We start from the raw sequence: 27,436 nt of genomic DNA on the forward strand, positions 1-27,436 counted from the left end.
CCTCTTGGTGATGGGTGGCCTTATAATACTTCAAATCCTTCTTTTTTATTTGTATTTCTTAAGTGACTACTTCATAATATTAAATATTATTATGTTAATAACAATGATTTATTTTAATTATCATAGATGTTTATTTAATTCATATATAGTATAGAAAGTTTTAATCAATATTAGATTATAACAGTATTCTTAATAATAATAATGATACATGATCTATTATTTTCTTAAATACAATAACATGAATAATAATATATATAATTTATTAATATTATTAGATAATATTTGAACAGTCTTTTTTTTTTTTATAATTATTTATTTGAAGCATTGAAAAATATGACTTTGGCACTAAGAAATACATCATACATCAAAAAATATTATATTTTACATACATTCATCATGTATTTAAAGAATAATTTATTGACAAAATGGTAAACATATAAAGGATACAATGATTACTTTTCAAATCAAAACCTACGGTTGGACATGATTGTATAATTTTTACTTCAAGCTTGCCAATTATAATGTAAAATAGCAAACAGCTTTATTTGTGTATTGCATAATTCCATATCAATATATTGTTTGCACCATGCAAAATATACATCTACAATATTATCTAAAACTATCCACTTTCCCTGTTTAAGGACACATGCCGGCGAGTGTCTGTGTTATGGTGGACATGGCTTGATCTTTTCCTTTTCAATGTTTTCCAAGTAATATGATCTTCTTGATACATAGGGACATTATGTCCAGTTTGGCACTCTGCATATTCTACTTTATCTTCATAAGAAACAGCTTTGTTGCTGTGCACGCTGGATATTTTTGATTTAACAGACTTTAATTTCTTTGGTACTCTTTTCAAGAAGTCCATATTATTTTCCTCAAATTCAAGTGGCCGATGGCTATTGTTGCTTTTCCTGGAATGCTCAGCTTCCAAAATGGCTCCCTCAACTCCATTAATTCCCTCACTTTCATTGTCAATACGAGCATTAAGTAGATCTGTATCCAGCAGCTGTTGTTTTTTCTTTATTCTCTTTGCCAGCTGTGATTTAGCCATTTGAGTCATGTCTGCCCCACCTTCAACAGCTTTCATCCACTGTGTTTCACTCAATATATCAGTGTAGATAACCTCCTTTCTGCGCCGTTTAGCTGAAACCTGGTCCGTACCATCTAAATTGTGAACACTCTTCTCAGTGTTAGTGACACAAAATGCCCATTCTGGAACTTCATGCTCTTCCATTAACCTTGACCTGTAACCCTCTTTCTGTCGTCTCTCCTCATCCATTTTCTCAAATAGCCAGAATTCATCTTCATTGCGAGAAGCAAGGCGGTTTATTTCTCTTTCACTTGGTACATCTACTCCCAATGAGTTAGTTCCTCTTCGCATGATTTCCCTAAGCATTGCTCTTCTCTCTTCCTCTGCAGTGTTGAAAGACACAAAATTAGGTGAGAAAGTAAGAATTACAGAATTCATCAAGTAAAAATGTCATCCTGTGGGTTTTACTTACGTGTGGAGGTGTTATTGAAAAGGCCAGCTTGGATAACCTTAGCATCGATGCCCATTTTTTGTTTTGCACGTTCAAGAATTTCCTCTTCAACAGAACCGACACTCACCAAGACAAAAACACGAACTTCCTTCTTTTGGCCAATTCGATGAGCCCTATCCTCTGCCTGCTGATCCATTTGAGGATTCCAATCACTATCAAATAGTATCACAGTATCAGCAGTTTGCAGATTGAGTCCAAGCCCACCAGCTCGTGTGCTTAAAAGAAACATGAAGTATGGTGAATCAGGAGCATTGAATTTCCGGAGCAAGGAACCTCGCTCGTCCGTTTTGGTTGTTCCATCAAGTCTCAGAAACATGAATCCATGGAGCGACAAGTAAATTTCTAGGATATCCATAAGGCGTGTCATTTGCGAAAAAAGTAGCACTCTATGCCCTGCCCTTTGCAGCTTAGGTAGCAATCGATCAAGCAATTCAAATTTGCCTGATGCTCGGACTATCTCTTCTTTCCGATACATATTGTATTCCCCAACAAACAGATATGGATGATTGCAACACTTCCTCAATTGCATAGATAAGTTCAATAAACTTTTTGATTTACCAGTACCTGTATTAAAGAATTTGAAAGAATTAGTAACCTGTTTGGGAGTAATTTTCAACTATAACACCGCAGAAACCAATTGACAACAATATATAATGAGTTTCATTAGGGAAATAAAAATTGACAGTTACAATTAAGTTGACAACAAAATGAATGTTCCAAGAACATAGTGCGTATCAACAAGTAAAAGCATTGATATTTCAAAATGATCATCCAGTTTACATCGAGGCAACATAAACACAAGTATAAATTAATCCAAACTGAACCCAGTGAGTTTACAACAGAGATAAACTGAGACACATTTAACTGATGATTTTCCTCAACAGACCCAATCTGATACAACATAGTGCATATCAACAAGTAAAAGCATTGATATTTCAAAATGATCATCCAGTTTACATCGAGGCAACATAAACACAAGTATAAATTAATCCAAACTGAACCCAGTGAGTTTACAATGGAGATAAACTGAGACACATTTAACTGATGATTTTCCTCAACAGATCCAATCTGATACAAAAATTTCAACAGAAAATTCAACACTGGATTTTTTCTGATCTAAATCCTCTAGACAGAAAGGTGAACTGTTTTGCTTGTCAACTCAGAATAGAAGCATGCAAATTCTCCAACTCAAGCCTTTTTGTTCAGGAAGAAACAACAGCCAGGGGCATTGAATATATAGGCATCCAACAAAAATAGAAAACATTTTGTTTCCAGATGAACTATTTTAGCTAGGTGCTGACTATCCTCCAGACAGAATGCACCAAAAGTCAAACTTCTATTTTTTTCAGATCTCCGAAATATTGAAAATACTGGATTTGTTTCATATTTTTTGTTGTTTTCTGACCAGATTCTCTCCAGCAACCCTCAAAGTATGGTTCAATTCTGTACAAGTCTGGTCCTTGTCTAATTCTCCACAAATTCTCTTGCAGAGCTATGAATTTGAAGCAAATTCTGTCAGAGGAACCCAGGCAGAATTTGCAGCGAATTTTGAAGAATTTGCTGCTCAGTGGCCGAACCTGGGTGGAACTTGGTCTCAAAACTGTTTTTTTAGACCTTTTTTAAGTGTGTTTTTTTCTATGTTACCCCAGGTTTCCGAGACGGGGGAACGTGGGGATGAGGAAACGGGTTTCTGGGACGGATTTTTTTTTCTCGGAGCAGGGGATAGCAGGGGACGGCAGTGGGAACAGCTATATAAAAGGTAGGGAAAATTTAAAATATACAGGAAAATTTAAAATATTCATATAAAAACATGGATAACGCATGCTTATATAAATTATAGAACCTTAATATATAATGTTTGTGTTAAATAATTTAACTTTAAAGTTCACATGAGAGTGGAAATCAAACAAATTATAAAAACTGAAACATTAATTTTATGGGACAGCCAAGGGAAAGGTTTCCGGAAGTTTCCGAGTTTCCGGGATGGTGGGATGTGGGGAGGGGGTCAATTTTTGCTGGAAATGCGTCCCTGGGTAACATAGGTTTTTTTTCCTAATTTGGTCTATTCAACCATCCCAACCCTAAAGTGACCACTAAAAGACCAAAAAATATGGTTTATATGTCATTTATGCATTTGTGAATGAAAATGAAATCTTCTTTTTAGAGGAAATCCAAATTGACAATAGGTGACGTCCAAATTGACAATTATATAGGAATTTCTTAAAAAAGATATGACATCTTTGAATCTAGGACTTTAGATTTGAATCTCCACTTTTGATTTAGCTTGGTTAGAAATCCTCTAACCAATATAAAATAAAAATTCAGATAACTGCAGTAATCTTTTGACAATTCCTTTTGTTCTCAAACTGTCCCCTTGATATGGAAATATGTTCCATACATGTGACCAAGCAAGTGTATGATGTTGTATGTATGGCTAAATGATGCAATTAATATCATATTGAACTAGAACATAGATATGGTGGTGTATTTTGCTATGATGCTTTACTATTAGCAAAGTGATGTATGAACTTATTTGTTGTTGCATATATATACATGCACATACACATTTAAATTAAAAAAACAAGTGTTTGAACTTTGTATGGAAGACCCTAGAACGAATCCGAAGCCAACCCCAAAAAAATTGGATGAATTTCGAACCCGAATCTCAACCCTGCATCCATACCAAAATCCGAACCGGCAACATAGTTGTTTTTTATTACAAAACATACAGATCATGAAGAACTAATGCTGAAAATTTCAGAAAAATCCATTATGTTTTCGAGTTTTTGAATTTTGATCAAAGGTACATTTTGTCTGAGGATAGCCACGTCTTTTTAGCTATGCAGTTTTTAATGTTTGTGCTAAAGAGGGGAGAGGTCTCAAAAGAGGGGTAGCTATGATATGATGATTCATATCCATGGACTAAGTTTCTAGTCCAAGTCATGGCAAGTGTGAATCTCTCAACTTGCATATGTTCCAGCATACAGCTGGAACAACAAAAAAATGAAAAGGCAAAAATAGAAAAAAAAAATATAAAATTTTCAAATAATAAAGTGATTTAAAAGACTGCATTGCTCTCAAAAGAAAAAAATTACATTAAGAAATAAAATGCTTGCTAATAGCCAATGACATTTAGCCCACATAACTAGTTCAAGTTCTGATTGAGTGCATCAATATAGAAAAGGAAAATTGTGGTTAGGTATGTTTTGATTACATCCATACAAAGCGATATAAAATGAATATAGATATAAACATATAAGTCAATGGCATTGAGCTCAAGTGTTGGAAGCATTGGTTTCTCATTGTGGAGAGACCTAAAATCAAATTCACAAAGAGACATCTAAAGGCGACAAATGGTGGCTCTTGGACTTCCTTCCTGGAACTCTGTTGCAGACATCTAAGATGTTATATAAACTTAATATCTAAATTAGCTTGAGTGGTGTAGTTGCTGCCTTAAATGTTTGGTTGGCTGCCCAGGGGTGATCGCTGCCTCTTAGGGTGCCTTATGCCACCCTAATGTGGTCACCAAGCCTCTCAATGTATGGTTGAGCGCCTAAATGTGGTTGCAGAGATCACAAAGACAGACAAATACACCACATACTTGTATTATATTTAAAACATTATTTCCGAAAAGCCTTAGCCTATCATTCACGAACGCATCATTACCAATGGAATGCACTCTACAAGCTCCTTCAAAAGCATCTGATTTGTCAATAACATGTGCCTCCAAAGAAAAATGTTGAAAAAATCAGATGCAGGCCTCATAAGGAAAGCAGAAAGAAGAAAGGTGTTATTCTACATTGAATATGAAAGAACCGTACATAATTATGCATAAGGTGTAATCCATGCATGTATGACACATGTTAAGATAAGACACATTTGAACTAAAGAGAAATGTTGAACTAATTATATATATGCTTTTAAGATTACATCCTTTTCTTGGCACAAAAATTTATTGTGTTCACAAATGTTACTTTGTTTTACATGTTCTCCATGGATCAAACAATTACTATTCAATATTTGGTATCTTGCCAGGAGTCACTAGAATACTATTGTTCTAAATTATCTATTGTGCTAGATGAGGATTTGAAGGATGCTATTGACTTTCTTGTGCAACACAATGTAAGTGGCTCACATTTAAACAATGGGGTTGTCATGTCCCCTTTTCTAGGCCAGTGAGTTTTGTTGTGCCATTAGCTTGTTTTGCCTTGGTCCCATGTGCAAACCAGATTTTTTGTAAGATCAGAACAATTTTTCAATCGCAGGCTAATCAGGGTTATTTCAATGGGATTTTTGAACACTTACTATTTATTTGAATGCATTAGACAGTATTCTTCGCATTTCAAGGTTGGACTAGGAGCGCCTTGTCGAGACCTTTCTGACGAGCTATCATGCATGTATATCCAAATCCAGATAGTCAGAGATTTTTAATGCCTAAAGATTTCATTGGCTTATTAATAAAGTAATTATAACTTAAGTTCATATTATTAATGTCACTTTATTTTCCTTAGTGGGAAAAAGTATTATTTTTAAAAGGAAATTAAGAGACAAAAGGGGGAATGCGAAAGGTCACCACGTTATGTTTAAAAGGAGGAGCTCATGTCAGCATACCTAGTTTTATGATTTGGATTTTACTCTCTCTTGAAGAGATATTTTCGAAAGCTTCAACTTCCATCAAGTGAGAAGATGGAAACCCTCAAGCTTGGACAGTGGACAAAAACCCATTGTTGGTTGGAAACATCGTGTAAGTGTTTGACATTGTATTTTATATTCAACTTTTTTGTTATGCAATCTTATTATAGTTACCGTATCTACGTTTGGATTTCTTGCTCATGTTGCTGAAGAGCTTCAATGAAACATTATTTTTGAAAATGTTTTTCTGTTGGAGATTTATTGCAATAATCTTTGAGACTTCTTTTACTTAATGGGGTTTTGCTAGTGAAATCTGAAAATCATAGCATGAATTTATTGGTTTAAGAATTAATGAGATGTTATGAGATTTGGTGCAAATATCTAGTTAGGGACATTACAGTGGTATCAAAGCATCGAACTTGCCATCCTCAGAGGTTTCATTAGGAACAAAGATATAGAAAATTTATTCAGATGGGGAAATTTAACAACTTTACTAAAGTTGGCATTGAAAATGTATGTTGTTGGTTATAGATTGAAGAATTTGCAGTGTAGTTTATTTCTTCCATCAAAAGTGTCCCCTAAAATATTAATATTATTATTTGGTAAATCATAAATCATCTGCAGAAGTATAGTTTTGAGGATTATATTTGAATGAATATTGGGTGCATTGTATGAGATATTGGGACAGCAATAACAACGGAGCTACTGTGACTTGAATGTTGGGCACCGCATATTATAATCAATGTTTAAAACAATGAATGTATTTGCCAAACTTTTAATGTTTTAGAAGAACCATTCAATTTTGGTGATCACGTGGTTTCCTTATTTCAGGAACTATTGTGTGACCACAAAATATTTCATCAGACCTTATTTTATATGGATGAAATACAGTGTTTGAATATGGGGAAATGTTTGAAAAGACTATAGTTTTGGAGCCTCTTAATTTGTGGACCCAATTTATTTAACACGGAGAATTATTTCCCCTGAAAAAATCTCTTCCCCATCTCAATTGATATTCAAGCTAAGCATTTAAAATGCATTGCAGCAATATTTACAATGCCCTGACTATATAATATTTACGTAGGGGAAAAATTATTGAGTGGGTGCATAATATGATATTCAAATTGAGCATCTATATTTTATTTCCTGTGGGTTCGACCCATTCTTGAATTCCTGAAGTTATCCATAGGAATGGAGTATTTTGCACAAGAAATGTCGTGAGAAAACATTAGAAAGCATTGGTGAATAATATTTGATAAGGGCCGTCAATATTCAACACAGTTTAAATATTTTTTGCCTTTTACTGTTGTCGTGGTTAATTGAAAGAAATTGAAATTTACCAAGGAGTACGGTATGTGGGTAATGTGATACTGGTTTTATAAAGGTTGCGATTAAAAGAAACTTAATACATATTTGGTTCCTTAAATATGAGAGAGAAGCCAACATTATTAGTTGCAACATCATTCAAACATTTACCATGAATGCTATTTGGACCTGCAAATTGTGAAGTGTTGGGCATGAAACTATCCAAGGGTATGCTACTGGAGTACTGATAGTCTACTCCTTGTCGTGAAGGAAGAGATACAGTGTGATTATAAGAGTAGTTTTGGCCTATAATATTCTGAAGATTAAGTTGCTTGTTTCTTCTACAAACCAGTACAAATGTGCCAGTAAGAATTATCACAGTGGTCTTCATACCTACTATGAGACATTAGAAGCATACGAATCTTGGAAACATTGGCAGAAGCTGGGAATTTTGAAAGAAAAGCCTTTCTTTTCTTCAGTTGTTTGTTCAAAAGTCTCTGTGCTAATTGAACTCGGAAAAAGCTTGTGTTAAAAATTTGGAAACTTGTTTTTCTTGGAATAAAAACAGCACATATTTACTCAAATATGGGTTATTGGGTCAACTTTCAATTGATTCTTCTTGCACGGGAAGCTACAATAGCATAACAGAGAGTTATAAGTTCTTACAAAGTTAGGAACCCAAGAAAAGTTCAGCACTACCACCTATACTTGCAGATTGCTTTTGGTTAATGCAGATTGGTCTTTCAAGCAGTCTGCATCATTTCCTTACAGCAAACCACAGGAATTCTTGTGTTAACAAGGTCAGATTTTTAAAATCGAGTGTTATCCTTCTTTATATCTGTTTTTCTTGCATGGTAATAGGATTGATTGGTTTAAAATACAACACAAGAACGTATTTATCTGATGCAACCAAAACGCAAACATCTGAAACTATAAACTGTGTAACAGAAAATCTACCTGTCAAAATTCCTCTGAGATCAAATTGGAAATTCGGTGATTGAAAACAAATCTTTGCAGTTGTACATGTGTGGGATTCATATCCTGACTCATTGAGGTGGGATTGGCAGACAATAATCAGCCTACTGGTGATCACAGTTTCAAATATGTTTTGGAAAGTAATGAAATGAAATGTACTATACAGGTTACAGATGGACTTGAAAAAGAAGTGTAACCGACTAGCAACAATTTGCAGCCATCTCATGATCATGTGAAAGATGTTAAATATGGTACGAGTTTATTGATAGGTAGTATGGAGGTAGAAGTTTCTTGTGGGGCTACCTATACTAGTGCTCTTGAATTGCATGCTGATAACACTTCAGACAATATTGTCCAATCAGCCAATGATGAGGACTCTGATGAAGCTCTAAATTTTTGCAAGATTTGGACCTCCATTTGAGAGATAATGTAGGAGAGTACTGGAAATCATCTCACTGAAGTCAAAGATGTTAATATAGATGATTGAAATTGGTGAAATTATAAAGAGTTCGGGTCTATAGAGCTGAATATACATATACATGAGAATGCTATATATGATGAGATATTTACCTCATCTATATTCGTTAATATGAGATAGAAAGAAAAATAGTAAAGACTGAAACCCATTAGCAGACAAAGACAAAAGTCAAGCACTAAATAGAGGAGAACCAGATGTAAGAAATTGGTTAATGGACAACAGCAATCATATTACTGGAGAGCAGTTGTTAAATCTGTAACTTGATAAGTAGAGGAACAAGTCTATGCATTATTCCTTCTTCAAGATTGGCGTCTATTCTTAGAGAGGTTGTTTTACTATTAATCTAACAACATTTGTTTGTGTTTGTAATTGATATTAATTACCCTTAGAAAGTCGCCGACTTCTAGAGGTTAGGCAAGTGATTTGTTGAAGAGACGTGTCCTTCCTTGGCTCCTATACTAATAGAGGGTAGGGATGAAGTCTAAGTGCACACAAGATCAAATACAAGTCTGCTCATTAGTCATTACTGCCCTCATTCAAATTGCAGAAATAAAAGACAGAATTCTGAGTTATATCTCTAATTCAATTAAAGGCTATCATCTGAAGTTATTCTCAACAAACTATAAGAAGATAAAGAAGGCAGATTCCAGTCTATATTCAGTCCAAGGATATTTTGCAAAAACTTTGCATGGTATCAAAGCTCTGGTAGTCGAACCTAGGCTCTGCAAAATTCAATTATCAGACTTCATAAATATCTAGCAACTATCTCCTATCTTCAATGGCATACACAATTAGACCCGAGGACAGGTTTGATGGGAAAGAACACTTTGACGCCTGGAAATTCAGAATCATGATGATTCTTGAAGAGAATGATGTAAAACAATTTGTTGATGGAGCATCCAAACAACCTCCAGTTGAACCTCATAAATCTATCTGGAGCTGAGGAAATAGAAAACTCATTTAATTCATTTTAGATGGAGTAAAAAATGATATCATACCCATGCTTACAAAACAGTGAACTGCATTTGATATGATAAAAGCATTACAAAATGTATATGAGGTCAACAATGCAACTAGGGTTCTCACACTAAAAAGGCAACTAAATCACATTTAGATAAAGAAAGGAGAACCAATGAATTCTTACTTCCTAAGGGTTACTGGCATTAGAGATGAACTGTCAAGTATAAGAACCATTATTAATAACACAGAATTAACACTAATGGCTATAGATGGATTACTAGATTCATGGGAGATTTTTGCACAAGGAATAAGTGTCAAAGATAATCTTCCTGACTTCAATAGACTTAAGAACGATTGTCTTCAAGAAGAATCCAAAAAACTAAAGAAAGGAGGGAAATTGAAAACAGAAGATGAAGAACTTCATGTTCTTAATACAAACTCCTATAAGGGCAAGAAGAAAAAGGGAAATCAAAAGAATGGGAAACCCAAGAAAGATCTATTTAAAATAAAGTGTTTCAAATGTGAAAAATTTGACACTGCAGATCTAATTGTCCTGAAAATTCTAAACAAGTAGCAAACTGTACAAATGTTACTAGGAAACAAGGTACCTATGATCCTGAGAATTGTGTATTGTACTCCTCACCATCACATGAAATTTCACGTAAAGCATGGGTAATTGATAGTGGATCTTCTAGACATATAACGAGATATATAAAAACACCATACTCTTTATCAAAAAAGGTTAACGGTGAAGTTACCACTGGTGATAATTCGCACATTCCATTGAAGGAATTGGAAATTGCACCTTGAAACTAAAATTACGGAATACTCTTCTTCTCAAAGGTGTATTCTACATACCAAGAATTAGAAGAAATCTAATCTCAATTACAGCGCTTGAAGATGATGGGCATAATGTTGCATTCGTGGATAGCAAAGTATTAACTTGGGCAAAGAACTCCTCAATCAAGAAAGCGAAGTTCATTGGTCAGAGAAAAGGATATTTGTATGAATTGAATATAGAATCTAGTCAACTTATTCAAGCCTTAGTTCATGAAGCCGCAAACATAAATGAAATATGGCACAAGAGATTAGGGCATCTAAATTTCAAAACCTTATCAACTATGGAGAAGATGGTTACTGGATTACCTAAACTAAAAAAAGACCACTCAAGCATATGCAAAGGGTGCGCTCTGGGTAAGAACACCAGAAGTCCATTTCATGATAGCACTAGGAAAACAAATAATGCTTTGGAATTAATTCATTCAGATTTATGTGGACCTTTGTCTGTTCCTTCTCTTGGAGGATTTTGCTATTATATTTTGTTCATAGATGACTTATCTAGGAAAACATGGATTTACTTCTTAAAATGCAAAGAATCAAAAGAAATTCTAAAGAGATTTAAAGAATTTAAAACATTAACTGAAAACCTTTGAGGACACAAAATTAAAACCCTTAGAATTGATAACGGAGGGGAATATACCTCAGACTTGTTTAAAAGGTTTTGTAAAGAATCAGGGATTAAGAGGGAGTACATTGTTCCTTATAATCCAGAATAAAACAGGGTAGCAAAAAGAAAGAATAGAACAATTATAGAAGCTACTAGAGCTATGATTTTTGATCAAAATTTAGAATATTACCTTTGGGTAGAAGCCTCTTGTACTGCTATTTATATTCAAAACAGAAGCTCGCATTCTTACCTTAGAGATAAAACTCTTGAAGAGGTATTTACTAAGGTCAAACCTAATATAAGCCATCTTAGGATTTTTGGGTGCCCTGTATATATCCATGTTCCAAAAGAAAAGAGAACCAAGTTAGAACCCTCTGGGAGGAAAGGTATTTTTGTAGGAAATAGCAAAACATCTAAGACATATAGGATTTTCATACCTAGACAGAAAAGTATTGAACTTAGTAGGGATGTAATTTTTGAAGAAGATCTAGCATTCAAAAGAGCCCTAAGTTCTAAAGAACCTTCTCCTTTACCTAGTTCTGAAAGAAATAGTGAATTTGGGTCCCAGAGGGAGAACTTAGAAGAAATTGAAGATGAAATTCAAAATCTAAGTCTTGAAGAAACTCAAAATTCAAAGAAAAGACCACTTTGGGTCATTAAAACAATAGTAGAAGCACACAACTTTGCTGCACCTTCTGGAACAGTCATAGAAAGCAAAAGACCTAAAAGGTTCTCTAGTTATACAACAAACATGAGAGATTTATCCAAAACAGAACCAACCAATCCTTCTGATGCTATTAAACATACAGCTTGGAAAGAAGCTATGACAGAAGAATATCAATCTATTATGAAGAATGATGTTTGGAAAATTGTTCCAAGACCTAAAGGAAAATCCGTTTTTTCTTCCAAATGGATATTTAAAATAAAGCATATTGTTGACGGTAACATTGAAAAGTATAAAGCTAGATTTGTAGCCAAAGGATTTTCTCAAAAGGAAGGGATTGATTATGAAGAAACCTTTGCTCCTGTTGCCAGATATACCTCTGTAAGAGCAATCTTAGCAATTGCAGCATCGAAGGGATGGAAAATACATCAGATAGATGTAAAAACAACATTTCTAAATGGAAAGATTACAGAAGAAGTATATCTGGAGCAACCTGAAGGATTTGAAACTCATGATCCTAACATTTTTGTTTGCAGGCTCAAGAAAGCTCTCTATGGGCTTAAACAGGCTCCCAGGGCCTAGTATGAAAAAATTGATAAGTATCTCACCGGCTTAGGATTCTACAAGAATGAAGCCAATCCAATTTATATTATAAAAGAGATAAGATGATATGGTAATTCTGATAGTGTATGTTGATGATTTACTAATAACAGGTGATGATCATCTTATAGATCAATGCAAGAAAGATCTAACTAGAGAATTTGAGATGAAAGAATTGGGACTCCATTACTTCCTAGGATTGGAAGTACGGCAGAATTCTGAAAATATCATACTTAATCAAGGGAAGTATACATCAGACATTTTGAATAGACTTGGAATGTGAAATTGCAAGCCTATGTCTTCTCCAATGGAGACTAATCTACATAAACTTAAGGAAGCAGCAACAGAATCAACTTCCATAGATTCTACTCTCTACAAACAAATGATTGGGTCCCTTATGTACTTAGTAAATACAAGACCGGATATTTGCTATGTTGTTAATGCCTTAAGCCAATTTATATGTGAGCAAAAGGAGATTCACCTAGTTGTAGTTAAACACATTATGTGATACTTACAAGGCACTCTTAATTTTGGACTCAAATATGATAAAGTTGATCTAGATTTGCATGGATTCACTAACTCAGATTGGGGTGAAAGTGTTAAAAGACAGAAAAAGTACTTCAGGATGTTGTTTCAATTTAGGATCAGCGATGATATCTTGGATATGCAAAATGTAGTCTTTAGTAGCTTTGAGCTCCATAGAAGCCAAATACATTGCAGCAGCGATGGCCTCTCGAGAAGTAATCTGGCTAAGGAAGTTACTTGTGGGATTATTTGGGCAAGCCATGAATCCTACGATTATTCATTGTGATAATCAGAGTTCCATCAAGCTTTTAGTGAATCCAGTTTTTCATGACAGGTCCAAGCATATTGAAATTCCTTACCATTATGATATGGTAGACAGGAATTCTGTAAAATTAGAATACATTTGCACTACAGATCAGACAACAAACATACTCACCAAACCTCTATCTAGAGTGAAGATAGAACACTTCAGGAGGAGACTTGGTATGGTTGGGTTGTAGTCCATTTTTACTCTTTAAATTATTAATAAATAATTGTATTTTTTCAGGCTATTGATTGTTATGGGCTCCACCATTTGTATTCATTATTTAAGAGGTGAAGACGTCTAAGATAATGAGCACTTGTATAAAAGACATTATGAGAGATGACGATCCCTTAGATAATGCTTCTCTGATTTCTTTTGGTTGCTCTCATATGCAACTTAATTGCTTAAAGCCAAAGTTTCAGCTTCTCACCAATAACAATCCACTTTGTAGAAGATCAAAAAGTGGCCAAGAAAAGGTATCACCCAATACTAGACACTAGGAACCACACTAGTGGTTCATTTTATACCTAATTATAAATTTAAAAATCCCATTTTCGAATTAATGATGTACATAAAATAAAGTGACAAACTTTATATTTGAAATCATAATAAAACTAAAGGCATTAGGAATGAAGGGACACAAAATTAAACGTTCCTCATTGAACTTACCCGTGTCATGTAATTGGCAGCTGTGGGGGGAATGTTGGTTCATGTCAGAGCCCTAAAAACAATGTTTTCGCAGCCTTTTTTACTATTTTTGCCATGTAACTCTTCTCCTACCATTCCGGTCTGCAACTTAGCTCCTTAACCATTCTTGCTCTGCTCTGCAACTTCATAGTAACTGTGTCCATCAATCATTCTATTTTGTTTGAAAATGTTAACTAATTTTAGAGTGTCAATGGGGGTTTTCAAATTTTTCTAAAAAGATTATCTGTCTACATAAGGGTTACAATTAAATGATGATTTTCCTTCTCATTCATTGATCTTGTTTTTTCTGCAATCATTTTGTTAAATGCATTGCAAATGTCATTGGGGATTTTCAAATTTCTCAAAATTGATTAACCATCTACATAAAGGGTTAACATAAAATGATGGTTTTTCCTTCCCTATTCATGCACTTTGCTTATTTCTGCAATCATAAAGCCATTTTGCAATAAAGTGTAAGGTTTTTATTGGTCATGTTGGGATGCTTTGTATTGCAAAGAACGGTCAAAAATAAGATATAGAAAAAGTAAAGCTGCCAAATGCAAAAAAAAAATTAACTATTGTACGTATGGCCACAGTAAAATCTTCCTCTGGCCATGTTTTCCCTCAATTTTATGTGACTTTTACTAGATTGTCACATTAATATCTCGAGCTTGTCCACCTCCAATATACCACCGCTTAAGTTTGTGCTTTAGACCACATAACTATGGCCATTGTATAGTCTTCTTCTGCTGATGTTTGTCCTCAATTTTATAATGTTTGCCCTCAAACTTTATCTGAGTTTCGCTTGGTTGGTACTTAGACTAGAATCTCAAGGTCGCCATACAATACCATTCATGGTTTTTGACCCTTAAATATATATTTGAAAAATTACTGACTGCATACAAAAACACTTTCAGTATATGATTGAGCATGCATTAGGATGCACCAAGCAAAATCAGAACCCAACACTGAGCATCACATAAAATCCACAACCCAACTCCTATAAGTAATTCACCGCATAGGAGATGATTACAGACCATGAACAGGGACCCCAGAGCATAATACCACACAGTCTGAGAAGCCATAGAAAACTGACTACTTTGCAACTAGCACATGAAATAAGATAGTATTATCACCCTAAACTGAAGGCTTACCATTTATCAGCATCTAAACATTGAACAAAGACATATATTTTCATAAGTATTTCCAGGGTCATCACAGAAAAATAATGTTGTAGGAGAATTTTTGTCATTGGTACTGTTGCGATCATACACCCTTGCAAAGCCATGCATTTCTGTAAGAATGATATTGAACATAACTCATAAGAAAGGCCTATGAACCACTTTGGCTGTTGATCCAACTTCAATGAGAGAATCCCAACAAACACTTAAATTTCAGTAAAATTAAAAAAATAAAGCAAAATCGCCGTTCCATATAAATATTAAATGATTAAAATTGTTTTTGTGTCATATCACTCACCAGAATCCAATCCAACCCTCCCAATCTCTGTGACCTGCTGATAGTAAGCTTTCTGCCAGGCTGACAAGTCACATTTTAAAATGACTTGGGTTTTACCAGGTAGAAACTTCTCCACCTCATTTTTTTTCCTTCTCAATAGGAATGGCCGGATAACCTGGGCCCACAAAGTCAGAGTTTAGGCATACCTTTTTCCATGAATCGAAAAACATCATGCAGCATAGCGTTGATGAGCTATACGCCACAAAATTGCAGAGAAGCTTTCTTTCTATATTGGCAAATTATATTTTAATAACAGCCTATTGCCGTACATTTATTGTGGAAATGCTACTTACATGATGTAGACGATTTATAACAAGAAGTTGCTCTTCTTCTGTCAGAGAAATATCACAACGGTCTGCAAATGGGGCATTGAACCAGTCCTCGAAATTTTGGACTGAGTTAAAAATGCTAGGTAACAAGAAGTTGAGCAGAGCCCACAGTTCCTGAAGACTGTTCTGTATAGGAGTACCAGTCAACAGAAGCCTCCGTCGAATACGATACCTACACAATTAGTTAGACAAATTGTTTGTTGCAAAGCTTCTAAATTTTTGTCTCTTCTACAAACTTAATAAGTTTTAATCAAAATTGATGGCTTATTATACAAGATTAACATAAAGAATTCTATCAAGTTATGGAGGTACAATCTAGTTCATGTCAGAGCTGATTAATTTCTTTAAAAATCTAGAGTTGAATTCATGATAAGGGGCAAAGTTGCCATGCAGAGGTTCTCACAGCTGTCCCCGGGTTCAATGTTAAGGCATTGCATTAACATCAGCATTTCTTGCACTCCTAAACCAAAGCACAGAAATCATTTGCCAGACTTACAGGTCATATAACAGCAACAATGTTACAAACATACACAGCCAGGCAGCCAAATATAACAACAATTTTTAGGTGTGCTGTGAAAAATACCCAGCTTTTTAATTTCTTGGCCAAAATACGGTGAAATCCATTACTTAAATAACCATCATGAAAACAGACAATGAATATCAATTCCACTGTCCAGCATTTGTATTTTCTAAAATATGTTCCTATCATTTGGATCAAACAAACTACTCAAACTTCACAATTTAGTTAGCAAGATCTTTTGTTTGACTATAAGCTGCTAGAAAAAGGAGAAAAAATAAAACCCCAAAAATCCAAAAACTTTGAAACTGCCATTGCAATGTCCCTACCAAGAAATTTTAAACAAACTTAACAATTTCCAAAATATTAGCTCAATTGCATTCGTCGAATCATTGGTGTAACATGAAAACCATTCAATATTTTTTAGGCTTGCAATGTGGAACATCTGCACTATTTTTTGTTAAAAAAAGGCATTTAGACAAACATTTATCATACATTAACAATTTCACAAATTATTGACTAAACACAACCTTTGCTGGTATAAAATTTCTTATCCTAAAATAGTGATGTATGCTGATATAAAATCAGAAACATATACAATACTAAAACCCTATTTTCTGACCTCAAGATGAAGCTTTATTTCACTGTAGATAATGTTGATTTGAGCACAAAAGCTCCTGACTATGCAGGAACATCTCTAGTAATTAATTGTGCTCTGAAATACTTAGCAGCACGAGTGCGTATAGGTTTATGCTCTGTTCCACCTAAAACAGAAGTTTTATATGACTGTAGATAATGCTGGTCTAAGTATAAACAATTGTGAAGATGCAGATACAACTATAGTAATTATGTGTGCCCTGAAATTCGTAAGAGCAGTAGCGTGTATAGCTTTATGCTGTCTATTAAAAATTAATTCTTAATCGTGTCATATTATTATCACATTATACCTGCAATTATCTTTATACAACATAAGTAAACACATGGCATGATTAGTATGGTAATCGGTTAATAACCAGCTGCCATATTATGGTAACCACTCAAATTGGTGAAGTGTCTCTTCATACACGCCTCTTCCTCAAATAATTGCATATATATATATATATATATATATATATATATATATATATTGACCTATTATTTTTATTTACCCTTAATAAAGTGATTGACCTTTTATTTTAATTTACTTTTGAGCTATATGAGTTGCTTCAGAATTATAATAATTATATTTTGACACAACCACCAGGTTGCAGAAAATACTCAAATACTCCAAAGGTGAATTTTGAAAACAGTGACATAATTTTACATTCTCAGGATGTCAATCTTTATGAAAATTTGTGCTTTCCACAAATAGTACTCTTCTGCAACAAGTGTGGAATGCCCCCAAGTTCCCAACAATATCGATGCCAATCTTGATCTCTTGAGATCATTCGCACTATTAGAATTCCTTTCCAAATATGTAAGAAATCACAGAGGAAGTTGGAGTTTCCAATGATGTTGAATGGGCCACAAACAAGGGAAATTATAAATTATAGCTACCAAACTAGCTTATATTAATTTGAAACATGATAAATTTACAATCATGCATACCACTTATCCTATACCAAGGGAGTTATTGGTGGTGAGGTTGTTACTTGAATAGCTGTCAAATGACTGATTAGTAGGACATATTTTCCACAAGAGATGAAATTATGATATTGCTATCAGGATTCAACTATGTAGTTTTGAGTCAACCTCTTTGACCAATGTCAACAAACAAAATATCAGACATATTGCAAATCATATCATTATCGCGTCACCCCCGCATTCTTCATGAACTCCTTGCATGTAAACGTATCATATTATTATTGCATTATACCTGCAATTATTTTTTATACAGCATAAGTAAACGCATGGCATGATTAGTATGGTAATTGGTTAGTATGCAACTCCCTTATTATGGTAACAATTCAGATTGGAGAGCATCTCTTCATACACACCTCTTCCTCTCATATCACACATGTATTAATTAAGAGACAACATCATTTAAATTGGCCTATTATTTTAATTTACACTTAATCAATTGATTGGCATTTTATTTTAATTTACATTTGAACCTTGTGAGTCACTTCATAATTAAAATAATCATATTTCGACATAACCACCAGGTTGTACAAAATACTAAAATACTACAAATATGAATTTTGATAACAGTGACAGCCTTACATTCTCAAAATATCAACCTTTATGAAAATTGTTGCTTTCCAAAAATAGCATCTTCTCCAAGAAGAGTGGAATGCCCCCAACAATGTTGAAACCAATCTTGATCTCTTGGATCATTGGCACCATTAGAATTCCTTTCCAAATATGTAAGAACTCTCCAAGGAACATGTATCTTCCAAAGATGTTGGAATGGGCTAGAAAAAAGGGGAATTAATAATTATGGTTACCAACTAGCTTATATTAATTTGAAACATAATAACTTTACAATCCCCATCAATGTTGAAACCAATCTTGATCTCTTGGATCATTGGCACCATTAGAATTCCTTTCCAAATATGTAAGAACTCTCCAAGGAACATGTATCTTCCAAAGATGTTGGAATGGGCTAGAAAAAAGGGGAATTAATAATTATGGTTACCAACTAGCTTATATTAATTTGAAACATAATAACTTTACAATCATGCATACCAGTAAACTTATCATATACCAAGGGAGCCACTAGTGGTGAGATTATGTGGGACATACTTTCCACAACAAATCAAAATATGATATTGCTAGTAGGATTCAACTATGTAGTTTTGAGTCAAACTAATTGACCCATGTTGACAAACATAATATCAAACATACTACAAATAATATCATTATTGCATCACCACCGCATTCTTCATAAACTCCTTGTATGTAATCACATCATATTATTATTGCATTATACCTACAATTATCTTTATACAACATAAGTAAACACATGACATGATTAGTATGGTAATTGGTTAATAACCAATTACATTATAATGGTAACCATTCAAAATAGAGAAGCGCCTCTTCATACATGTCCCTTCCTCTCATATCACACATGTGTTAATTAAGAGATCGCATCATTTGATGAAGACGTGTTATAAGAACTTACTTTATTTCATATCCTAGAAGGATCACTCTATATTGGAGAACATTGCCTTTGGGAAATCTTTTAGTGCAAGCATATAAAGATCAACTAGAAAAGGCATCATCACTAAACATATTAATATTCTCATATTAGATATAGCTTGCCACAATATCCAAAGAAAACATATAAAATTATATCAGCTCCTGACTATGCTCCCATCTTTGATCCCCTGACGTCTGTTTGAGTTGACGTTGTTACCATTGGCCATCCACCCACAGCAACCGTGTTTGTTTGTACTAGTCTTGGCTGGTTGTCTGGACGTCATTGCTTCGGTGCAAGTTTTCCTACTCTTCTTGTGTTCTCATCTTCTTCGTCGCCAACTATTTTGCTTCATGTCTTCGTTGTTGTGGTGTTGTTGCTTCTGCGTTTCAATGGCGTTTTTCCTGTTCTCTCTATCTTCCATTGCTGCTTGAGTCTCTCATTTGTTCGCCCGTGGTGGATCTTTGTGTTGCGTTCATTGTCAACATTGCTCCAGGTCTATCATTATCAACACACTAACTTTTGACATTGCTCCTATTCCTTATTGCGTCTAGCATCCATGTCAAATGTAGGACTATTCATGAAATGAACATCAACACTTTGTTGATCAATAGTATAGCATGACTCTATCACTACATTGCTCACCTCATCAACAATAACAAGTGTACTATCATCAAAGCACACATATACAACTACTTGCATGGCTCAATCGACACAGAAATGGCTGTTGATATGATAGTATCCTTGCATGCTCCTACTCCCACTATTGCTACATTGCCATCAAATACCTTGTATCTCAGAATCTCCCTCCATTGGCGGAGAAGTACATCCTTTGCGGGTGTAATGAATCCCAAACCTTCGGTCACCATCCATAATGCTAAAATCCAAGTCCTCTACCTATGGATCAAAAGAAAATGATGAGCACTCCTCATAATGTAATGCCGATAAAAACTCCCAATTTCTGTCAAGGGCTCATCATCATCAAACTGGAAATCAAAAGATGACTTCAATCTCTAACTCTAAACTATTGGTCGGGCATGATCCTGGGCAACCCCCTCAGCAAGCCCAACCACAAAATCCTTGTCGGGAAGCATTATGGCCAAGGTCTCCACAATCTTCCTCACCAATCGTTGAATAGCACAAGAGCCCCGAATGAGAGCACCCCCAGATATGTTGTATGAAACCTCCCACAAATCCGAGCTCTCAAGCAAACACTCCATGAATGACGCAATACAATAGAAATTATATGTGGAAGCATTAATCTACTCCCTCGCAATCCACAACTAATCTCTTTGAAAATGTGACAATGCCAACTGTCCAATGCTGCCAGCTATATGAAAAGAAGAAATAGATTCACTTCTAGTAGAAGGAAGCAAATCACCATCAGAGCTTGTCTCAACTGATGCTCTCACCTCCTCTATATATACTATACTCATATCCTAGATGAATGTGTTCGCCACATCATCAGATCCCTCATCCTCAATCGTAGAAGCAAACTCACCACCAACCACAATATATAACTAAACAGGGTCTAGGGTTGGTGTTGACTATACCCGTTATAACTCCACAGTAACCTCACCCAACTATGACTTTGACGCCTGAAGAGCTAACTGAGTATACTAAAGAGAGTCAACCATCACCTCAAGCTCTCGGGTGAGCTCAACCACCTCCTCCTCTTTCCCTAACAACATCTCATAGTAGGTGCTACCAAACTCTAGAAGGTAATCTTTGTCATCAACTAACTAAGAGTAACTATGCTTCAAGATCCTAACAGCCTCTCGAAGCACATGAACCTCTACTACGGAAAGACTACTATCACCGTGCTCATCTAACACAAGGGCACCCCATCCAGATGTAGCTAACATATGCCAAATAGCATCATAATGATCAAGAGATGAAGAAATGTCACTATCACTCAACTTCATGTGATAAGTCACATGATACCTTTGTAACCCCTGACTACTATGCAAGCTCTTTGTCTCACTAACTGCATTCTGATAGGAAACTAAATCAGAACTGTCCACCACAAGATCACTCATACATATGGCATCATCCTTGCACAACTCTGCATCCGAAGAAATAGAAGCCCTCACAATCTCAATCTCCCCACATGTCTCAGCTTCCACCTCAATAGTAAGATCCTGTAAACATCGATCTTGGGACTCATCCAAAACCTCATCAGAGTCATCACCCAATATTTGACAAGGGGTATCATACCTGGTGCAACTCATAGCATCATCCAACAAATCACTAGAGGTGTCCATACTGTCTGCATCCCCATCATCTAATAGAGCCTCAATTGTCGTCACCAGACTCTACACACATGACTCTATGCCAAGTTGTGAATCAACAACGCTAGACCCACAACTACTGACACAGCTGTAACACCCAAATCACCGACATCACAGCTCAATGACTCCATACATGCATTAGTCCCACCTGAGGAAGCAACTACCTCCTACACTAGAGCAACACTATGACAACTCCCATACAAATCTCCAATAATAATTCCCTCCTCAAGAGAGCCCGAACTATCAAAAGTAACAACTGCATCAACTCTCCCTACACTAACTACAACAACTCTAGGGGCCTCAACGTGTTGAAGCTTAGTGCCACTATCCACCAAGGGTACTGACACATCTACTGATCTCTATAAAATGGGTCCATCATCAACATTGCAGATAGGACTAGCAGGTGTTGTACTAAATACACATCTACATCATAGACACCTGTCGAGAAAAACTCAAGCTTCCTTCCCTACAATCTCAATGTCAACCTTCTAAAGGCAAAAACCATATATCTCATTGTCCTCTCAACTATCTCTGGATCTAACAAGCTCTCCTTTTTTTGATCTAAGTATTGAACAAAGGACAAATTTTGCTTAACCGAATCAGGGAATAAATCCCATTCATCGTACATTGCCATAACGTTATCTGGTAGTAAGTTTTGTGTCGCAGGTGTTGTTGCCTCTTCCTTTGCATTAAAACGAGCATCAAAGGCTTGTCAGTATTCTGTGTGGGGGCCCCAACAGCTCGTGGTGATCTTGCCACACTACCACCTCCACTGTGATGAGTCGGGGCTGCCCTTTGAGGCGGAGCTAACTGTTGTATAGCACCAATAAGCTACTGAAGCGCAGTGGCTATATTGTTCTACCCATCTCTAATAGCCCTCAAAGTTTCCCTCACTCCTCGTTCTTGTTCATTCTCATTACAAACCATTCGAGTGTCTTGTACGTGTTTCACATCCTCTTTCCTGTACCTACTACTGAACAATGCTCCATTTCATAGCACTACTGCATTCACAAACAAACTTATGCTTGCATAAACACTCCTTACCCTGTCAAACCTGTTTAGACCGTTCATGACACATGCATCTCCTTTGCGGCAAAAGATAGTTTCAGTTTCTATCATATTTCAAGCTCCTCGAAGTAGATATATAAAAACACGACATCAGTAGTCTACCCGATACTTAAGGATGATTGTAATCGAACAAAAAGAGATATATGATATCACTCAAGCCAAATAGCTTTAGAAAATTAATAAATCTTCAACTCCTTACAAATTCACTCAACAATCTCCATCTCTCAACTTAAACTATTTCCAATAAATCCTCATAAAATTTGCCTCTGTTATAAATCCACAGACTAGCAAGAAGACCAGCTTTGATACCACTGTAATAATCCTTGCTTGCTCTGGTCAAATTTATCAAACTGCGACTAGTAGAATTTTGTCAAACAGTTGACATGTAACCCAAGTATTAAAGTTTGGATATAACTGAAATATACCAATCCAGTACAGCAATACACAGAATCATTCTATAATATGTATCTTGTTACTTCAAATGGTAAGTCAAAGATTCATTTTAATATTTAACATCTAGTATGGTGGAAATCAATGGATATAACCAAAATACAATGCACTAGTGACAATATTAAACCAGTCAGAATCACAATTTGCAATCAACACTTAAGATATCACAGAAAACTCACAAGACAATTCTGAACATGTTTATTAGTTCCTTCCTGCATTAAATTTGGTTGTGTGCATAACACCAGCAACATTCCACTACTCACAACACCTATGAAACGTACAGGAAGAGCAATCTGTAGTATGACCAAAGTAAATCAATACTATATGAACTTGGATTTCGTGCGTGAATGATCTGGCTATCTGTGGCTTGTCCTTAATGATGCTCTCGTCCCGTCCACCCTATTATCATTGGCAGACTCGTCCTTCGTAACTACTAGGAGATGCACGTTGATTTTCTATAGACCCCATTTCCAACTGTAGAATGCTGACAGTTGACAAGAGAGTTTAACCATGTTGTGCCATTGGAGATTACCGTTAGACCCTCCTAAAGATTACTCGCAATCACTGTCAATCTCATATTCTGCTCCTGTTACCGTCTACGACCTGTTATCTCTGTCATGAAGGGACCCGTGTGGTGTGTATATTGTGGGATAGTTTGAGGTGTCGACCACTACTTCCAACTCCTATGTTAACCCTACTGCTAAAAACTGCTAAGAGGAGTTGACTATAACAGGAACTCATGAGAATGGAAAGCTACACCAATGCTAACTCTCACCTCTTGTCCATAGCTTTGTAATGACCATCCCCTTGCTTGCTTACCAACTTACGTCTATTGCTACTAACCTGTATGTTGCTAGTACAGTCAGATATCTTCAGCTATCTATTTCCTTCCTCCTATTGTTGAAACTCCAATTTATTTCACATGTCCAATATACCAATCCAAACCTTAGTCATAAAAAGAGTGTGTCATTGGGATTGCATCCAATCTCACTCTTTTCCTCAAGGGGATTCATCCTCAAGAAATAGCCAAGTCACATTAAAGATACCTATTAGGATTTTGAATAACATAACATTTCATGGTGTCAATCTCAATGTAGCTCCATGCTTTTATAACCTCGATATGAGGGAAGATGCAAACAACTAGGCAATGTGGGATTAAAAGCCAATTTCATCTTTTAGTCACTTAAGTTACCTTATAACTTTATAAGAACATTAAAAGATTTAAATAAATCACTTAAGTCACTTGAACTTTAATATCTCTTGGAATACTTGTTTGATTGCCATACCATTTGAAATAGGAATCTCTCTTCATCATTCCCCATGTGACCAAATACACTTTATAAAAATAGAAATGGTTCATCTCTATTCATCCTGACTTACTATACATAGTATGGCAAGTGGAGTCCAAATGATATCGAACGAAGGCCAAATCCATAAATCGTTGAATGTTGGAGATGAATCAATCCTTAGAAGACCCTCTAACCATCCTCATAGCCTACGAGGTTCCAATATTAGGCTAATCCCTAAAATTCTGATGCTAGCAACAACTAGGGACATTACAGTTTGCAACAACACTAACATCGGACCCCCTTTCGCAAGTATCGAGGAGCTTGTCTCGGCTAAGTTGGTTGGTGAGGTAGACGGGCCCGTGAACTTAATCTACAAGTTCGAGGCCTTCCTCTCCTCTCCTCCAACACTCTCTATGGGCCACTCATTTCTCAACACTAATAAAGGCATGATTTAGTCACAATGACACCCTCTTTCTTAGGTTTCACTCACTTGCGAACTACATACAAGTTCTTAGGGAAAATAGAAAGTTTTTTCCTCTTTCCATTAAGATCTATATCTCAGTAAATCAAAGGTGACAGAGTTGAAAAACTCTCGGGGACTTGTTACAGAGCCTAGGCACAATGGGAAGTGGGCAGTTATCAGGAACCTCAGGGTTGTTATTAGGGCTCCTCCTCCACCTAGGTGGGAATTGAGGATGGCCACCAAGGCCAAATGATGCTCAGGGCAACAGTTGGACATGGCGGTGTCTCACAGTGGCTTCCTGCATGTCAATTGTTGGAACGACAATGGCACCTTATGGTCCTTCTCGGGTCTTTTTCAAAATGCTCTTGGTTTATTTGACATTCTCCTTGTTACGAAGCCTCATTCATCCTCTTCCGAGCATCTCTAGTTATTAGTGGTTGTCTGTTTTCAGAAAGAAGGTCAAGAGTTATGTTGACATCAAACGGTCTAAGCGGTTGCTTATTTGGTCAAAGATTGTCTCTTCAGCACCATTACTATGGTTCACTCTAGTAGTTCTACCACATTCATGACCACAAGTGACATCATCATTTTGGCAAACTTTAATACACAGACTAGAGACTTTCAGACCCCCCTCCACGACCATGGATTTGATTCAGTTATTACAGCCAAATTGCACTTGGAAACCATGCAATTGCAACGCTTTTCTAAAGATATTCAAGGACCCCTCACTATGTACGGCCATCATCTACTACAGTTATACAAGTCCTCGGACTTGGTGATCCTGAATAGGCTTTCCTACTTTCCAATTTCAGGACTTTTTACTTGTCGGCCTTGTTACAACAACACATCTGTTGTTGACTATGCTATATGTGGTGCTTCCTCCATCCCCTCCATCAGCTACTTCACCAGCTCTCACCTCTCTTGTTAGGATTTAAATAGACTTAAATAACACTTACATGCAAATATATCCAATATAAAAAAATAATAAATTGCATAGAAGAGAACACACGACACAAAGATTTAATGTGGTCCAATCCCTAGCTACATCCACCAAACAGCGAGTCCAATATATTTTTATTATCTAGTGATTATAACCTGATAACAATCTGTAATCCCTTACAACTCAATACCACTGCAAGAAGCTATTATCACATATGCAATGTCTGCACCCTTAGGGTTAGTTTGGGACAGGTAATGCCTACAAAATAATGTTAGAACTTAACCAAGAATAAATTTAATTACACCATATACCCTCTATCTTAAACCCCAACCCTAAGGGTTTCCTAACCCTTTGTTATTTTCTTGTCTTCCCAGAAGTGCAACCCTTAAGATTCTTCTTGGGCGGGACATCCTCTATCCACGAACAATCGCAAATGCATATGTTGACATCATCATAATATTTTAGCACATGGAGACTATCTATTAATCCTAATCATGGTGGTTAGATGGAGACCTTAACACCTCACATACCCCAAGTCAGAAATTTCCTCAATCTCCATGGTCCAATATTATCTAAGGTCCAATGTTCCTCACATAAGGATCTATGTTGATTATCATAATCAAATATATCCACTTTGTTCTATAAATAAAAATCATATACACCTAAATATACAAAATAGAAAATAACATCATATTAAGTACAAATGATCATTTAAATATTATACTTTGGAAATTTCCTAATGTTCTATATATGCACATTTATTCCTATATCTATAAATAAGCTGAATAAATGAGTATTAACTTATATCATTGTTATATATGTATAGATAACATAATATCTTTATAACAATTAGTAGTTATATCTACAATCATACATTAGAATACCCTTATAGTAATTAAATGACAAGCATCTTACCTCATTTATGTTGTGTCCCCACATCGTGTGATTGGGGATGCCAAGTTTCGGCTCCACATTAGAGTGTGTCCTAACCGATAGCAAGGCTAGTTAATTACCATGCCATCTTGCTAGAGTGTTTACCCGTTGATCCAAACATCTGTCACCCTTATTCATTTGTCTTCCTTTAATTCGGAAGATATCTAGTTTGTCATTGATGGATAGGGTGGGACCCTCTTTTATAATATAATTTGTATATCTTAATTCTTTGATCAATATTTCACCGAGTTCTGCAGGAGACTATTCTTTTTTCTCCATGTTCAAATCTACGGGTCTGTGTTAGGAGTTGTAAATTATTTGTATGACTGACTTTTGTATTCTTCGTTCATTACCCTTCAAACCCTTAATGGTTGACAATGCTATGTAAATGTACAT

The 27,436-nt window shown here is 35.6% G+C and overlaps 1 protein-coding gene across 2 annotated transcripts in view; it reads right to left on the minus strand.

The window, feature by feature from the left end:
- Positions 1-516: 516 nt before the first annotated feature.
- The window catches only part of LOC149556961 (putative ATP-dependent DNA helicase CHR12), a 235,337-nt gene continuing 208,417 nt past the window's right edge, over positions 517-27,436 (minus strand). For both annotated transcript variants that reach the window (XM_089831603.1, XM_089831604.1), the window contains 4 exons: positions 15,933-16,140; positions 15,601-15,754; positions 1,506-2,108; positions 517-1,416 (listed from right to left, as the gene is read on the minus strand). In XM_089831603.1, the coding sequence (XP_089687729.1) occupies positions 620-1,416; positions 1,506-2,108; positions 15,601-15,754; positions 15,933-16,140 (1,762 nt within the window). In that variant the 3' untranslated portion in view covers positions 517-619. The remainder of the gene's footprint in view (positions 1,417-1,505; positions 2,109-15,600; positions 15,755-15,932; positions 16,141-27,436) is intronic.

The sequence above is a fragment of the Cupressus sempervirens genome, chromosome 5, assembly GCF_028749045.1.
Source record: "Cupressus sempervirens isolate cs-2001-9-10 chromosome 5, ASM2874904v1, whole genome shotgun sequence".
Lineage (NCBI taxonomy): Eukaryota > Viridiplantae > Streptophyta > Pinopsida > Cupressales > Cupressaceae > Cupressus > Cupressus sempervirens.